The sequence below is a fragment of the Pristiophorus japonicus genome, chromosome 6 (assembly GCF_044704955.1).
Source record: "Pristiophorus japonicus isolate sPriJap1 chromosome 6, sPriJap1.hap1, whole genome shotgun sequence".
In the NCBI taxonomy this organism is placed as follows: domain Eukaryota; kingdom Metazoa; phylum Chordata; class Chondrichthyes; family Pristiophoridae; genus Pristiophorus; species Pristiophorus japonicus.
In genome coordinates, this window is record NC_091982.1 from 198,119,281 (window position 1) to 198,137,849 (window position 18,569).

General features: G+C 43.6%; 1 protein-coding gene across 2 annotated transcripts in view; it reads left to right on the forward strand.

Moving 5' to 3' along the window:
- The window catches only part of kcnab1a (potassium voltage-gated channel subfamily A regulatory beta subunit 1a), a 452,196-nt gene that overhangs the window by 131,704 nt on the left and 301,923 nt on the right, over positions 1 to 18,569 (forward strand). The window contains exon 1 of one of the 2 annotated variants that reach the window (XM_070882311.1): positions 3,117 to 3,328. The exons of the other annotated variant lie outside the window; for it this stretch is intronic. Coding sequence (XP_070738412.1) covers positions 3,117 to 3,328 — 212 coding nt within the window. Of the gene's footprint in view, positions 1 to 3,116; positions 3,329 to 18,569 lie in introns of those variants that run through there. 2 annotated transcript variants of the gene reach the window in all.

Genomic DNA, 18,569 nt, shown 5'->3' on the forward strand with positions numbered 1-18,569 from the left:
TAAATCATTAATGTACAATGTAAACAGCTGGGGCCCCAGCACAGAACCTTGCGGCACTCCACTAGTCACTGCCTGCCATTCTGAAAAGTACCCGTTTACTCCTACTCTTTGCTTCCTGTCTGACAACCAGTTCTCAATCCACGTCAGCACACTACCCCCAATCCCATGTGCTTTAACTTTGCACATTAATCTCTTGTGTGGGACCTTGTCGAAAGCCTTCTGAAAGTCCAAATATACCACATCAACTGGTTCTCCTTTGTCCACTTTACTGGAAACATCCTCAAAAAATTCCAGAAGATTTGTCAAGCATGATTTCCCTTTCACAAATCCATGCTGACTTGGACCTATCATGTCACCATTTTCCAGATGCACTGCTATGACATCCTTAATAATTGATTCCATCATTTTACCCACTACTGAGGTCAGGCTGACCGGTCTATAATTCCCTGTTTTCTCTCTCCCTCCTTTTTTAAAAAGTGGGGTTACATTGGCTACCCTCCACTCCATAGGAACTGATCCAGAGTCAATGGAATGTTGGAAAATGACTGTCAATGCATCCGCTATTTCCAAGGCCACCTCCTTAAGTACTCTAGGATGCAGGCCATCAGGCCCTGGGGATTTATCTGCCTTCAATCCCATCAATTTCCCCAACACAATTTCCCGACTAATAAAGATTTCCCTCAGTTCCTCTTCCTTACTAGACCCTCTGACCCCTTTTATATCCGGAAGGTTGTTTGTATCCTCCTTAGTGAATACCGAACCAAAGTACTTGTTCAATTGAAGTGAATAGTGACAATGTCGTGACTTCTGGATATCATCCACTCCAACGTTGTCCCTTGTAGGGGGTTGGAAGAATGTGATCCATCTTCCCTAAATTCCCTCTCTCCCCTCTGATCTCCCCCTACCCGTGTCTCACCCCCCTCCACCCGTGTCCCTCCTCCCCACACCCGTGTCTCCTCCCCACACCCGTCTCTCCTCCCCACAACTGTGTCTCCCCCCCACCCGTGTCTCCCCCCCCACCCGTGTCTGCCCCTGCCACCCGTGTCTCCCTCCCCACCCGTGTCTCTCTCCCCCCACACCTGTGTCTCTCTCCCCCCACACCCGTGTCTCTCTTCCCCCACACCCGTGTCTCCCTCCCCCTCACCCGTGTCTCTCCCTCCCCCACCCGTGACTCTCCCTCCCCCCACCGATGTCTCTCCCTCCCCCCACCCATGTCTCTCTCCCTCCCCCCCACCCATGTCTCTCTCCCCCGCCCCCCTCCACCCGTGTCTCTCTCCCACGCCCCCCCACCCGTGTCTCTCTCCCACGCCCCCCCACCCGTGTCTCTCTCCCCCGCCCCCCCACCTGTGTCTCTCTCCCCCGCCCCCCCACCTGTGTCTCTCTCCCCCGCCCCCCCACCCGTCTCTCTCTCTCTCCAGCCTCCCTCACTCTCCCTCTCTCTCCCCCCCCAGCCTCTCTCACTCTCCCTCCCAGCCTCTCTCACTCTCCCTCTCTCCCCCCTAGCCTCTCTCACTCTCCCCCTAGCCCCTCTCTCTCTTTCCCCCCAGCCTCTCTCACTCTCCCCCCCCAGCCCCTCTCTCCCCCCAGCCTCTCTCTCTCTTTCCCCCAATCTCTCTCTCTCCCCAGCCGCTTCTCTGCTAGCTGCCACCGCTCGCGGCCCCAGGCATGCTAGGGGTGGGGGGGGGGGGGGGGAGTCGGAGCCTCAGGTCCTGCTTCTCAGCACCACGTGGAGGGAATGATTCGGGCTGGGAGGGAGTGGAGGGCGGAGCTTGACAGGGGCGGGGTTTGGCCCATGTCTGTCAAAAAATGTGCAGTACAAATAGTTACATCGTTTATTAATAGAGTACAAAGTAAGGAAGTTATGCTAAACCTTTATAAAATACTGGTTAGGCCTCAGCTGGATTATTGTGTTCAATTATGGGCCTATTTTAGGAAGGGTGTCAAGGTATTAGAGAGTGCAGAAGAAATTTACTAGCATGGTACCAGGCAAGAGGGACTTCAGTTATGTGGAGAGACTAGATAAGCTGGGGTTGTTCTTAGAGCAGGGAGGGTTAAGAGGAGATTTGATAAAAGTTTGCAAAATCTTTGATAGAGTAAATAAGGAGGGGAATAATTGATAGAGAAAATAAGAGGGGGAAACAATTACCGAGCTATGGGGAAAGAACAGGGGAGTGGGACTAATTGGACAGCTGTACCAAAGAGCCTCCTCCTGTGTTGTATCATTCTATGATTCTAACCCTGGAGGGTGATTTTTTTTGTTCTTTCATCCGCTGCAGACCAGGTTGTGCCTTTGTTGAAAAATTATAGGGCAATGAGTGTCAAAGTGCTAATGATGACACACCGGAGCGCAGAGCAGCCCCTTTCTGCTTATTAACCTTGCAATAATGATGCGGTCTATCAAAAAATCCTGATATATGTCAGCTTTTAAAGCCTTTATATTGTTTTCCAGTGCCTGAGGCCCGATATAAGAGACAGCTAAACGTGTCAGTAAAACCTTATCTTCGTGGGCTGTTATTTCAAACGATTGCTGTATCCTCGCTTTGTTTCTTTTGAGTCTGCGTGTATGTTTTTTGAAGTGCTCCATAACTTGTCAGCTCAGCAGTTACAGTTAAGAGTTAAGAGTGTGTCAAGAACTCGTTCAACGTACTGGAGCCGCGGAAAAATGTGAACTCGCAAGTGGGGGGTTTGGCGACGGCGGAGGAGGAGCGCGCTCACATTGTACAAAATCTGCAGGCAACCAAAGGCAGAGCGTTGGGAAATTCAGACTGCATAACGTCCAAGGGCTAATTTTTTTCATCAGGAAAGAACTAAATCACTGCAGATTTGGCGGAAGGAGCAAACTGTAGTTGGAGGGGAACGCGTAATGCTGTGTGAGAAGCTTTCAGTATTTCCCATGACCAGATTGCCATTCGTTGTCCTACATTAATCTTTGCTTCATTCACTGGCACTTATCCGGGCTGAACAACACCTACATACTTGTGATGCGATGCTTTGCTAATGTCTCTCTGGATTAAACCTACAGCTCTCCTTGCTGCCCCGCAAGTGTTGCACTCGAGCAAAGCAGCTGGTTTGCTGAGTTGAGGTTCGCATTTTGATTCGGGCACCGTTAACAAAAAATGCAAGTCTCCATTGCTTGCACCGATCATAATTTGAAGGCACGGAATAGTGACGACAGACACAAGAACGCCAGCAGCCCGAAATTAGGCAATGGGGCCCGTGCAAAATTCCGCACGGTTGCGATCATTGCCCGGAGTCTGGGACACTTCATACCTCAGCATCACATCTCTCTGAAGGAGTCAACTGCAAAACAGACAGGGATGAAATATCGGTATGAGAAATGTTCGCATTTTACTCAATAGCTTACAGATTTGTCCCATTACCTAATTCAAATAATGATTTCAAAGCTAAAGCAATAATGTTATTTGTACTGATTATGTAGGGTATAATGTACTGTCCATAACATTCAAATCCAATTACGCTAATCATAGTATTTAATCCAATAAAGTAAGATGCAACTTTGTGCATTTAATTAATTACTGCTCTGCTAAAAGCTTCATAGTGTTTTTGTTCAGGATAAGAGGCCTGGATACAATATTGAAGGTTATCTACTTTTAATGCATTCAGTACCTTCGACGCATTAATATTTTGCTTTAAAAAAATTGTTAGGATCTTTGCAGACTTCATATAAAGTATACAATTTTCTTTAATCAGCTCCCATTTAATTATTTACTTGCCATTCTCACCTAAGTAAGTAAATAAGTTTACATTGTGCTAAACTAGCAATCTTCAGTAAAATGTACTGTAAATGTAAAAAAGGTTATGGGTGAACGAAGAGGGATTTGAGATGGTGGCATTCTGTGCTTGGATCTGAATCATGTAGGGATTAGATATGCAGTAATCTGACTGCTAAATACATAATTTTTTGTTTTGAATATATACTATTCCAGTAATCTATTTTTCAATAGTATTGAAGTACACACATTGAGGTTAGGAATATTTTTTTATTAATCTAATATAGCGCATAACATAGCAAAGGAATCCAACGGTGTTTTCTGTTCTAACAAGTTCCTTGAACAGCAAAAATTTCATTTGATTTACTTTAGTATAAAAAAAAATTGTGTGTTTTGATGTGAGTTAACATCCAACTGAGCTTTCTTTTTAGAAACATGCTTGCACTAAAGATGAAGGTGAAAAATCAGAGTTGCTACAACTCGTGAAGATTTAAAAGTATATTTTAAGAAGTGTAATCAAATCTTAAAAGCCAAAATCATTCTACAGAATGAAAACATAAGTCTTGTAGTAAGTTAAGCTTTCATGGATTGGATTCACATCTTTGAGTGTTTTGTTTAAATGGTTTGCTGTCGCACTTTAAGAATGTATGCTGTGTCTTCTCCGGAAAAGATCTAAGAGTGTAATAAGCACTCTTTCTGACAAAATAGCTTCAGAAGCAGAGTATTATTAAAAAGTGGGCCAGTTACATACCAACAGAAACTATAGTAGCAACCTTACTAACCAGTGCCTGAAGAGATCCCAAGTATTACATGTAAATGATCATGCTGTGAACTATAAACTTACCATTCTTCTATACTTGGACTGATTGTCCAGCTAGTTTCTATCCTTATTATTCAGTGACTGAATAAATCTAATTCTGCTTTTATTATATAGGATCCTGCAATTTCTTTGCTGGTGTTTGGAATCACATTCCACACCCTTCCCTCTTCAAGATCCCGAAACATGTAATCTTCCAGCTCCATGCTTATCAGTGTTTGACTCCTCTCTAGTCTGGCTTCCACCCTTTTCATAGCCAAAGTAGCTCTAGCTAAAGCCACAAATAACATTCTTTGTGACTGTGACCATGATGCTTTTTCCCTCCTCATCCTCCTCCACATGCTCCTCCTCCAACATCTCTCCTCCAGTGCTCTTTATCTGAATGTAGTGAGCGCACTTTCAATATGGTTTTACTTCCATCTCCTGCACTGTCACCTGGGTAGTCCCTCAAGATTCAGTTTTCAGTCTTTGTCACAAACTACAATCTCGCGCCATCATTTGCCCCAGTCCCCTTCCCAATCACTATCTCAGACTCAACAAGTTCATGATCTAGAAGTTCTGTTCAATCCTGAGCTTAGTTTCTGACTCCATATCTTCTCACAAGGACCGCTCACTACCACCTCCACTACAAGGCACACCTCTATCCTTACCTTTGTCCCATCACCACTGACATCCTCATGCATGCATTTATCACCGCTAGACTCAACTCTTCCAACATTGACTGCTGACCTCTGTTTAGAAACTCTGCCTTGAGCAAAGCTTTGCTGCGCGTATTCCATGCTGCATTAATTCCTACTCACCCATCAGCCTTGTCTTTGCTGACATACATTGACTCCCCATCCTCTGTACATTAAATCTAAACTCCTTATCCTAGTTATTAAATATATCTACAATCTATTTCTTTCATCTCTTCCAGTACTATATTTCCCCTTCAGAATTCCTCTGACTCTGTCCTTTTGTGCATCTCCTCCACCACTTCATAACATCATTTGGTGGCAGTGCTTTCAGCCATCAGGGTCCTACTCTCTAGAATTCCCTCCCTTTACTTTTCTGCCTCTTTTTAAAAATACTTTCTCTCAACGAAGCCTGCAGTCACACCTCTTAACCTCTCCCTTCCTGCTCAACATCTGCTTTCTATACATCAATCTGTGATGTACCATGGGATATTCTTTACGTAAAGGCGGAGTAAGGATAATTTTCAATTTCTGCTGTGTGTTGGATGATGCATGCTTGAAAAATTAGCAACAATAAGTTAAATTCCATTTTTATTACATCTGACTATGGTACCAGTATCAGAGTTTGCCAGTATTTTGGTAGGATCACATTCTGTGATTCCATCCATTTTTTAGTGAAAATGAGAAATCAGTGGCCTTGCTTATTATTCAGCTTGCTGAATTCATTATTTACTGCCTGATCATTGCTGTGCAGGAGAAACAACCTTTTTAGAAAACCATAAAGAATATTCCTTGATCTCTGACTATCGCAAGCACACAGATAATGCTCAGCTTTGCCATAACAAGTCCAAGCTGTTGTGTATAAAAAAATAAGGGCTATTATTCTATGTTATTTGGAGCCCTGTAAAGAATGAACATTCTGATGTAGTAGTAATACCCTAGAATGCGCTCAGCATCATTCACTGAAAATTGTTTATGCACAAGTTTCTTACAATTGGTGTAGAAAACAGGATTATCATTACCTGTAAAACCTATTCATCCATTTCAGCTGAAGAACTAAATTTTCATCTTATTTAATTTTGTAATTAATCCCTTTGGCACTTTAAGTATGTTGATTTGAGACTGTCAACATCATTATACTAACTGCCCTCTAACTCCCAATCTACCACTTGTAGCTTTCTTTAATTTGAATTCAGTGTATACTTTCTAGAATATATCCAGTTCATTTAAGTGGGTGATGTTCAATTGGAATGTTAAACATTTCTCAATAATTTGTGTACAACATGTATTTAATAAGCATGTATAATGGAGTTTACAATCATTCTATTAATCTTTAATAGATAATAGTATTTTTCTTATTATTAATAAACAAAATATTCTGAACTCTTTTATTCCCTTGTTGGTTATATAGTGCCAGGGCACTGTATTAGTTAACTCTTGATCGCTGTGTTTTTAGTTATATCTGAGGACAAGCCTGAGTAGTTCTCAACTTTAGTTTAGGTCCTAATAAATAATGAAGTAACTGATAACTGAGGAGCTGAATATTATAGGATCGTGGTGTGCAGAGTACGTTGTTATAACATAAAGCGTGATATATTCAAGACACTTTATTGGTCACTATCTAGGAACTTTTTGACCAATACTGTATTTTTGGTAATTTATAAGAAGGACTTTTAAGGGAAGACAGTTTCTTTAGAAAAACCCTTGTCAGAACATTCATTGTCACTGTACCTTGTCACCAACTAAGGATTTAAATTTCTAACTAATTCTTTCTTATCTGGCCTGGTTATTGATTCATTGTTTTAAATTGATAAGCGAGTAACTACTCTAAGAGCATATGTGATGAGTAACCTCACAGAAGCTTGAAGTGTGGCATCTTCAATTGCATGTCATTTTAACCGCGAGAATGAAAGGTTCATCCAAACCATCAGATTTATCCTTTCATACCTCACATTCCATCCAAATCAATATATAAATTCAATTTGTTTCTGAGAAATATCCATTTGACCACTAGAGTATTATGTTTCCATTGTTTTTAGATATAATGGACCAGATCTGTCTGTTTAAATAATAGTGTTGCACAGAAACACTCCTTTTTTGTTTTGTTGGGTGTCTTTTCTGGTTGGGCATATTTAGCATTATAATGTCGTAAGGTATCATTCGCATTAATGTCATGTCAAGATAAATAGGTCTGTGCTCTTTGCACAATGTCTACACAGAGAGGGCTGAGATTGAAGGCATGCGTAAATATGCTTGTTGTGCAGTTTTTTAAAAAATGGATTCAGGCAGCCAGAGTGTTTTTGAATAAAATGCAGCAAGGCACTTTAACTATATTCATATCTGATGACAAATTAAATAATTCACAGAACGGAAAATAAATTCTATCGTTGTATGAATACATTTTTCTAAATGTCATTATGTTCAGGAGTACCAGTGAAGTGTTGCTAATGCTTTTGCAAAGAATTAATGATCTTTATAGAAGTAATTTTGATTGCATCATTAAATGATAGGTTATGTCTTCCATGTTTGGTCAAGAATTTGCTTTACAATCATTCTTGTATTATCTTTATTTTTCTCCTATAAATTTAAGGCATGCGCCCTGATTTTCTGTGGCTTCTACATGTCAATAGGAGATGGTGCAGAAAAGTAACACAAACTGCTTCCAAAATAGTAATTTATAGTAAGCTCTGTTTTCTTTCTGTTGTAATTAAGTGCAACATAATATTTGCAATTATATTGTACTAATCAAATTGAAGCATCTCAAAACACTTCACACAGTGGATTACTTTCTTGCAGTGCAGTGACTGTAATATAAACTAAAGCAGCAAATACGCAGCAGGAGTAACATCCCACAAAATAAATACTAGCTGATCTGTGTTTTTATGGTATGGGGAGGAACTTTGGCAAGGATACCTGCACTTTTTTGAATAATGCTGTGGGATTTTTCACCACAATAAGCAGACAGAACTTTGCTTTAACATAACATCTGATAATGCAGCACTGCATTGGAGTGTTGGCTTAAAATTATGAGCTCAAAACCTGGCATGAACGTTAAACCCAGAGGTTCAAGTGTTATATCCTATGCCAAACTAACACACAACAAATTATTAGCACCGTAATTATTGGCTAGAAATTCTTCCATGCACTGTATTTGCCTCTGGGTAAAGTTGTGTACCCCGATAGGTTTTCCCTAGTTCCCTAAATGTAACTTGTGGAGGAATTTCTAGGGATGTAAGTTAATTTTATAAAGGAGACTTTTAGGCAAATAATATAGAAAGCATTCTCTCCTTGATATGCATTCTCTCTTTAATAACTTGAGTGAAATTATTTCAGGAAAGCACAGTTGAGCCCAGAGTTTGCAATAACAATTTGTTCAGTAACTGGAAAATAATATTCAAGGGGATAGAAAAGCTTTTATATCTGTATAGTTTCTACTTTCTTTTTATTGCACTTTGAATTAAAAAAACATTATTCTCAGGGAGTGAGCGTTACATACAAGGCCGGCACGTATTGCCCATCCTAGTTACCCATGAGTAGGTGTTAATGAGCCTTCTCCTTGAAACGCTGCAATCCGAGTGGTGAAGGTGTACCCACAATGCCATTATGTAAGGAGTTCCAGGATTTTGAGTTGGCAACAATGAAGTAACAGCGAAATAGAGGGGAACTTGGAGGTGGTGGTGTTCCGATACGCCTGCTGCCCTTTTTCTTCTCGGTGGTGGAGGATGCAGGTTTGGGAGTTGCTGCTGTAGAAGCCTTGGGGAAATGCTACAGAGCATCTTATAGATGGTACACACTGCAGCCATGGTGTACCAGTGGTGGAGGGAGTGAATGTTTAAGGTGGTGGATGGGGTGCCGATCAAGCAGGCTACTTTGTCCTGGATGGTGTCGTGCTTCTTGAGTATTGTTGCAGCTGCACTCATCCAGGCAAGTGGAGAGTACTCCATTGAATTCTAACTAATTATGGGTCTTTTTTGCATGTACAATACTAGTTTTAATCAATACTAGTTTGACTTTTATTGGCCTATTTTCTTTCCAATGTAGAAATAACTCTCTCTTAGTTGCAATTATATATTTTCTGTTGGCTATGGCAGAACAGAAAGATTATGGACTGTGGTGCCCCAATTAATGGCATTTACCATCTCACATTCACAAATATTCTAACTTTTGCCATTTTACTTAGCACTCAAAGTGGTTAAGCTTTGTCACACTGCCTCCCAATTTCACAACATAGGTGGAAGTTGTGCATAAATGTGTCTAATCTTTCCAAAATAGCAAATCATTATCTTTCTCATTAAAATATGATCTGTTTGTGACTTTCCACAGTGTAATATGTTGTATCTGCTCTAGATTGAGTCAGAAGCTACTCACAAGGTGTTTCACAAAAATGAGGATTTCAATAGGGATGCGTGTGTACTTCTCTGATAACTCAGTCTGTCCAGAAAAGCTTTTTAGACCATGAAAGTGCCCGATTCAACCCCTGGTCTGTTGAGTTAACTGATCTCGGCAGGAGCAGGAGAAGGGAGGCTACAAGTGGCCTCAGTGCACTTGGGTTAGGGAGGGAAAAATCAACCAGGTTTCCTGCTAATAGAAACATAGAAACATAGAAACTAGGTGCAGGAGTAGGCCATTCGGCTCTTCGAGCCTGCACCACCATTCAATAAGATCATGGCTGATCATTCACCTCAGTACCCCTTTCCTGCTTTCTCTCCATACCCCTTGACCCTTTAGCTGTAAGGGCCATATCTAACTCCCTCTTGAATATATCCAATGAACTGGCATCAGCAACTATCTGCGGCAGGGAATTCCACAGGTTAACAACTCTCTGAGTGAAGAAGTTTCTCCTCATCTCAGTCCTAAATGGCCTACCCCATATCCTAAGACTTTGTCCCCTGGTTCTGGACTTCCCCAACATCGGGAACATTCTTCCCGCATCTAACCTATCCCGTCCCGTCAGAATCTTATTTGTTTCTATGAGATCCCCTCTCATCCTTCTAAACTCCAGTGTATAAAGTCCCAGTTGATCCAGTCTCTCCTCATATGACAGTCCAGCCATCCCTTGATTCAGTCTGGTGAACCTTCGCTGCACTTCCTCAATAGCAAGAACGTCCTTCCTCAGATTAGGAGACCAAAACTGAACACAATATTCCAGGTGAGGCCTCACCAAGGCCCTGTACAATTGCAGTAAGACCTCCCTGCTCCTATACTCAAATCCCCTCGCTATGAAGGCCAACATGCCATTTGCTTTCTTAACCGCCTGCTGTACCTGCATGCCAACCTTCAATGACTGATGTACCATGACATCCAGGTCTCGTTGCACCTGCCCTTTTCCTAATCTGTCACCATTCAGATAATAGTCTGTCTCTCTGTTTTTATCACCAAAGTGGTAACCTCACATTTATCCACATTATACTTCATCTGCCATGCATTTGCCCACTCACCTAACCTATCCAAGTCACTCTTCAGCCTCATAGCATCCTCCTCGCAGCTCACACTGCCACCCAACTTAGTGTCATCCGCAAATTTGGAGATACTACATTTAATCCCCTCGTCCAAACCATTAATGTACAATGTAAACAGCTGAGGCCCCAGCACAGAACCTTGCGGTACCCCACTAGTCACTGCCTGCCATTTTGAAAAGTACCCATTTACTCCTACTCTTTGCTTCCTGTCTGACAACCAGTTGTCAATCCATATCAGCACACTACCCCCAATCCCATGTGCTTTAACTTTACACATTAATCTCTTGTGTGGGACCTTGTCGAAAGCCTTCTGAAAGTCCAAATATACCACATCAACTGGTTCTCCCTTGTCCACTCTACTGGAAACATCCTCAAAAAATTCCAGAAGATTTGTCAAGCATGATTTCCCTTTCACAAATCCATGCTGACTTGGACCTATCATGTCACCTCTTTCCAAATGCGCTGCTATGACATCCTTAATAATTGATTCCATCATTTTACCCACTACTGATGTCAGGCTGACCGGTCTATAATTCCCTGTTTTCTCTCTCCCTCCTTTTTTAAAAAGTGGGGTTACATTGGCTACCCTCCACTCGATAGGAACTGATCCAGAGTCTATGGAATGTTGGAAAATGACTGTCAATGCATCCGCTATTTCCAAGGCCACCTCCTTAAATATTCTGGGATGCAGTCCATCAGGCCCTGGGGATTTATCGGCCTTCAATCCCATCAATTTCCCCAACACAATTTCCCGACTAATAAGGATTTCCCTCAGTTCCTCCTTCTTACTAGACCCTCTGACCCCACCCAGGGTCCAGACTCCTTGGTCCTGGCAATAAAGGTGAAGGTCACAGAGTGACTGTCTGATATATCCATGCCTCGTGTGAGTTTGTAGTAAGGTGCAGGGACACGACAGGACTGTACGCACATCGCAATGCGGGCACCTTTTCAGGATGCAGAGGTTTTCAGGAACCGCAAGGGATTCCACTCCCTGACTGTCCAACTCATTGTCGACCACCAGCAAATTATAATGGCACTGACTGCTAAATTTCCGGGCAGCATCCATGATGCTCACATCCTGCGTGAGAGCACTGTATCTGACTTGTTTAACAATCAGCCACAAGGTCAAGGCTGGATGCTTGGTGATAAAGGATATGGCCTCGCCACCTGGCTGATGATCCTCCTCTACATGACACCCACACCGAGGCCGAGAGGCGATACAATGAAAGCCACAGAGCCACTCGCAATATCATGGAGAAAACCATTGGAGTGCTTAAACAGTGCTTTAGATGCCTGGACCACTCAGGAGGCGAGTTCCAATATCACCCTGAGTTGGTAGCTCAATTCGTGATGGTGTGCTCCATGCTGCACAACTTGGCTATCAGGAGGGGACAAGAATTGCCTGATGAGTCTGACAGTCCACCTCACCAGAGAGAGGAAGAGGAGGACGAGGAGGCGGATGCTGACATCAGCCCAGACAATCAGGCTGATGCTGAAGCCATGCCCCCGCCCCCTGTAGACCGCATGAAAGGACCCGTGATGGCATGATAGCTGCAAGAGCCTTACGTCAGGAGCTCATCAATGAGCGCTTTGCCTGAAAGAACGTTCGTGTTATTTACAAGGCTGACACGTTGCTGGGTGTGCAGGTCATTCATCAATGGTGGGCATCACCTTGGTGACAGTTAAAGTTTAAGTTGATTGAAGGTAAGTGTAAGGAATCACCAGCGTGTAACGGTGCAACTATCTGAACCAATGCGCAACAAGGTTTTGTTAAATAAAAAATCATCAATATTTCTGTAAAAACCAGCCCCCCCTCCCTTCCCCCCCCCCCCCCCCCCCCCCGCCGCTTCTCCTCCCTACCTCTATCCTTCCCCTCCAAGCTGCCTGTCTGAGGAGTTCCTCAGGCGATGCTTCATTGATGGGGGGGGGGCAGTGGGGGAGCAGGGAGGCGGGGGGGGATGACAGCCGAACTGCTGCTTGGACGGATACGGGAGAGGACGGTCCCCAGGTGAGAACGTGCTCCGCGCCAGAAGCAAGATGTTGTTCCTGGCTCTCATGTGGTTGGCAATGCGGGTGCAGTGCCGTGCTCCGAGAACACTGGGAGCTCTCTGCCACCAGTATTCCTGGCTACCAGCTCCAGGGCTTCCACCATCCCTTCCATGTTATATCTTATTTGTTGGACAAAAACTCGGTGCCAGCTATGTTCTTGGTGCTTAGTAGGCTTTTTGCTGCTGGTGAATCTCCATCGTGCCTCCCACAACAGCCAAACAAGCACACACCACAGCCATACATGCTTTCAGTCTCTCTCTGTCTCCTCGTCTGCGCATGTCATGATGACCTTTGACCTCCTGAATCGTGGGAATCGAGCGTTGCCATGCTGTTGCGAAGAAGACTAAGTGCTTTGAGAATGGGTGAGAAGCCGGCGATCTAAAAACCCATTTTTAGCACCCATCCCGGAAATAACGCACATTTTTGGGCGATATGCAGAAAAGTGGAAAGTCTAGCCCTATGACTTTTTCAGGTTCAAAAGTCTGTCAGTTTCAGCTGTTACCGGCAACAGTTACGCCTTATTTATCTTGTTATCCTGGGTGCATTGCAAGTGTAAATTCCAAGATTATGACATGACAATGATTCTGGGTCCTCATTTTAGTATGTTAATGAGCTCTATAGGCGCACGCTAGGTGGATCAAGGGGAGGCCCAAAGTAGTATGGGGGCCTCAGGTGACTGCAGCCTCAATTTTCAGACCTGAAAATCAGGTCGCCATGGAGACCCTGAAAACAACAAGGAATTTGGGGGCCAAAATGTTTATAGCCACATCCACATCACACTGTCGTTGAATACAGATACATGGTCACTCACATGGTATTTTAATAACCATATATGCATATGTGTCTTTTAAAGAAAAAAATTAAACAAGATGTGAAAGATAATTATGGTATAAGGAATCATGAGTATAAGATACCAGTAATATTCAAGTAAAATACATAATCGCTTTTTGGACCCAAATGTATTTCCTTACTGCTTGTCTTGCAGAAGGGATTCTCCTCTTCCATAGCCACTCATAATTACTCTCACAAAGTGAAAATACTAACTGCAGTGAAACTTTGGTGACTGCTGTGGTCCAAGTGAGAAACCACTTTCTTGTCTCGGATGGAGATAGTATGAGAAATGTTTGTCCTGAACCTGAAAATTGAATGAAAATAGAAGGCTTGGTGAATTTTTTCACATTATTGCTTCGAAGAAAAGTTTTTTTCTTAAAAATGTGTTTGTTTCCAATGGCCACTATAGGAATTTTTTTTTTTAATTCTAAAACTGATTCAAAATAATTATTTTTTGTCATAGTACTTTAACTCACAATGTAGAGAATAGGGGAAGATTGATGCTATTCAGAGAAGTCAATAATGTAAATCAATTTATATAGAGACCTCGGAATACCAATGTACCAAATTCTGGTGTTCTCACAGACACCTGCTTGCATAGGGAAATGCCACTTAAAATTTACTCTGCACAGGAATAACTCTGCCACTTCTCCAGGTTATTCCCCTATTAGGGAATCTGAACAATTCAACTTAAGAGCAATGGGCTGTACATGGTCTGGAAAGGTGAGAGGAGTGATTTTAACTCTACACATCCACCAGAAATTAGGCAGGTGGACACTGAAAATGACTTGCCAGAAATCTGCTTGGATCCCACCAACCATGATTTTTACTCGGGGTTTTTGAGCATGCGCCCCTGGGATCCGTGGGTCTTTACGCAGGCGTACATACCTGCAGGCCCAGGACCCGAAGAGTCCAAGGGGCCGAAATTCAGCCTCCCGATAAGGCCTGTTACCGCTGGAAAGCTGCGGCGATATGGCGGTGTCAAATGGCTGCCGATTTTTTGTGGAATGGCTGCTGGCGAAATTCACCTTGGTGGTTTTTCCGGTGGTCCTCACTTCCGCCCCGCTGCTGTCAAACCCTCCTAAGTGCGTCATCAAAGCGTGAATCGGCGATGTCCCGCCCTGCAAGCAAAATTTACCTCGAAAACTCTTGCGGCCGCCACTTGGTACCCCCGACAGTTTTTTCTGTCAATGCACTGTGTTTGCATTGTGTGTAAAATGGCGGTGCGGCCACCATTAAAGGGGAGGGCGCACTGCCGTGGCCCCCATCTTATTTTTTATTGTTGGCCGACTACCAGATCGACCCGGCAATTTTGCCCTGGGTTTGGCCGAGTCACCAGCAGGCAGCCTGGCATCCCCTCCTGGGTGCCAGGTCGCTGGCCTGGCCGAAACCCTCCCTGGTGGCCCAGTGGACCTAACTAAAAGAATCACAGCGCTCCTTTAAGTGAAGGGGAGAGACGTGGTGACGCGCGAGCGTGATGACTGACAGCGGCGGACACTCCGCCGTCCCCCCACTTCTGCCCCCAGTTTGACAGGCACTCTGCGCCCGCCCCCCCACTTCTGCCCCCATTTTGACCGACTTCCGCCCCACTGGAAAAAAAAGACAAAGAACTGAATTTCGTGCAAGAGGCCACCGCTTCCAGCGCGGCAGTGAAAACAACTGAAACACGGTAAGTCCGCCCCGTTTCCGGCGGGGGGTGAACTTCGGCCCCCGAAGCTCCGGAGACGCGAGGTAAATTCATATTTGTTTTGGTTTGGAGGCGTATTCTTCTGGTACACCTCCAACTGCAGATTCAGGGCCAGTGAGGCATGAGAGTGAAAATGGCATGAAAAGGTTACACTTAGGATAATACCCTGGGAATTGCCAAATCTAAAATTCTAAATCAAAAGCATCTATGTGTGCTGGTAGAAAATCACCTTCGGCCAGCTTGGAACTTGCTCTTTCCCACACTGCACTTCCAGAGAATTAGGTGTACCCGATCACTGCAGCACCAGGGAGCAAAATGCTGTTGTCATTTTCATATCTTCGCACTGACAGAGGATGGGACAACCTTGGATCTAGCCCCAGATGGGCAGAAGAAGCACTTCAAGGACACCCTCAAAGCCTCCTTGATAAAGTGCAACAACCCCACCAGCACCTGGGAATCCCTGGCCCAAGACCGCCCAAAGTGGAGGAAGAGCATCTGTGGGAGGGTGCCGAGTACCTCAAGTCTCATCAACGAGAGCAAGCAGAAAACAAGCGGAAGGAGCGTGTGTCAACCAAGGCTCCCCACCCCCACTTTCCTTCAATCACTCTCTGCCCCACTTGTGACAGAGCCTGTAGGTCCCACATTGGACTCTTCAGCCATCTGAGAACTCACTTTTAGAGTGGAAACAAGTCATCCTTGAGGGATTGCCTATGATGATAATGATGATCTTCGCACTCTTCCCTTGGAGAATAGTGTGAAGTAGTGGAAGGAATCATGGGCGGATTAACAGTTTGATAGGCTGCAACGTGAACACTTCTTCTGTGGTCTTAACTACTTTTTATACCAGCCGATCATGTGGTTGGTTCCATAGGGCGGGAGAGTTTTAGTGCTCCCGCAACCCATATGATGAGGGAGGATGCACCCACACCCACTGGACATGAGTATACCACCTGACAGCAACCCAGAATTCAGAGCCAGAGCTCCGGTCTTCACTTGCCAGGATTGTAGCGGCATTTGAACCCTGCACCTTCTAACTCAAAGGCACGATTGCAACATCTAAGCCAAAGGCTTGCTCCATTTTACTTACTTTAGCAGCATTAGAAACAGACAAGGCCAGTAGAAAATCTAGTGAGAATCTCTGGCCGGTTTTAATTAAGCAGATGGCTGATGTGTGTATTGGGCAAGCAACTTAATATCTACATTTTAGGGTGCACAGTGATGTTTAAGGTTTATCCTGTGGGCTGAAAATAGCTGAATCCTTAATTTAACTTCCCCCAAATTCATTTGACATTTTCTTGTGCTAAAATTCTTGTGAATATTCATAACGACTGTTTATTCATCGGATTTGAATCTGCGAGAATTGGCATTCCAGATCGGAACTGAGGGCAACACATAGGAGCTTAGTCTTTGAAGTGCAATAGAGTAAATTTATACAGTGTTCTTTGACGTGCATTAGTTACAGATTCACAAGACACAGCTCGCGTTTAAGCGAGGGGATTTGTGTCTGCCACTGCACTGCAGGACTGTGATTGGTGTTGTTCACTAAAATTGTTTTTCTGCATGTGTGGAATGTTTCCCCTGTTTGTGTCGTCAGTGGTTTCCATTCCCTGGTTTATTTTGCTGTGGTTGCGTACTTGGTACTTATTGCGTGGGCTGTTGCAGTGAGAAAGAGAACAGCTTCAGCAAGATACTGAGTAAGCCCAAAGGCAAACTCTGTCCAGATCTGTGGATTGCTTTGTGGTTCTATGTTCTGACTCTAGTGCCAGTTGGATTAATGCAGTGGGAAACTCTCAACAAATATATATATAATATTTAGATGGATGGAGTCCTTTAATTTTAACTGTGTAAACATTTGCAGAAAATCCACATTTTCAATTATATTTTCCTTTGGAACATAATTTCTGGTCAAGGGCTGTGATTATAAATTTGGCTTCTCTGGCTTCAGAATAACTATTGGTTTATTTCAACATAGGAGTGTGCTGTACCATGTTAATGAGTGCTGTAAGAACATAAGCAAGGCCATTCAATTTGGTCCTGCATGAATAACTGTTGCACTTGGATGAGGAGTTCTAAAGATAGTGTAGACAGCTGTTAGGCAATGCATCATTTATGCGTTTCGCCTGATGAATCAAAATTGAAATATTAAAAAATCATGTAACTTTACCTTGGGTCAGAATTTAAACTTATTTCTTGACTTTTGACTCCTGGAGGGGAAATAGGGAGTTCCATGCACTCTACAGTCAGTTATCAACCATTTTATATTATAGGTGTAAAATTTGTTATGTCCTTGAAGTCGACATATCCGCGGCATAACTAAGACGGCCTATTTCCACCTCTGTAACATCACCCATCTCTGCCCTTGCCTCAGCTCATCCGCTGCTGAAGCCCTCATCCATGCCTTTGTTTCCTCTAGACTTGACTATTCCGATGCACTCCTGGCTGGCCTCCCACATTCTACCCTACGTAAATTTGAGGTCATCCAAAATTCAGCTGCCCATGTCCTAACTCGCACCAAGTCCCACTCACCCATCACCCCAGAGCTCGCTGACCTATATTGGCTCCCGGTTAGTCAGTGCCTCAATTTCAAAATTTTCATCCTTGTTTTCAAATCCCTCCATGGCCTCGCCCCTCCCTATCTCTGTAATGTCCTCCAGCCTCAGAACCTCCCCAAGATATCTGTGCTCCTCTAATTCTACCCTCTTGAGCATCCCTGATTATAATTGCTCAACTATTGGTGGCCGTGTCTTCTGCTGCTTAGGCCTTAAGTTCTGGAATTCCCTACCTAAACCTTTCCGCCTCTCTACCTCTCTTTCCTCCTTTTAAGATGCTCTTTAAAACCTATCTATTTCCCCAAGCTTTTGGTCACCTGCCTTAATTTCTCCTTATATAGCTTGGTGTCAATTTTTTTGTCTTACTACTCCTGTGAAGTGCCTTGGGATATTTTATGATGGTAAAGATGCTATATATAATACAAGTAATTATTATTGTTGATTTTAACCCGGAGTAGGGACAATTGCAAAACACATTCGCTATCCTAAATTTCGGGCTGGGATATTTTAACTCCTGGGCCTCTTAACATTTCATTTGTAAGTTTTCCACCTGAAGTCACCTAGAATGGGAAGCCCACCCACTTTTTGGGCATAATTTCTAGTGGACCCGAGTCTTTGTTACAAGTCTTTTCAGCTTTGGTGGAAATTTGGATAGCACGAACAGTTGCCATCCAGACTATGGCTCTCCCTTGAAGAGAATGGCACATCTAATAGATAAGGACTATCAAGGACTCCTACTGTCTGCTATCCTGCAATGGGAGTAATGAGTTGC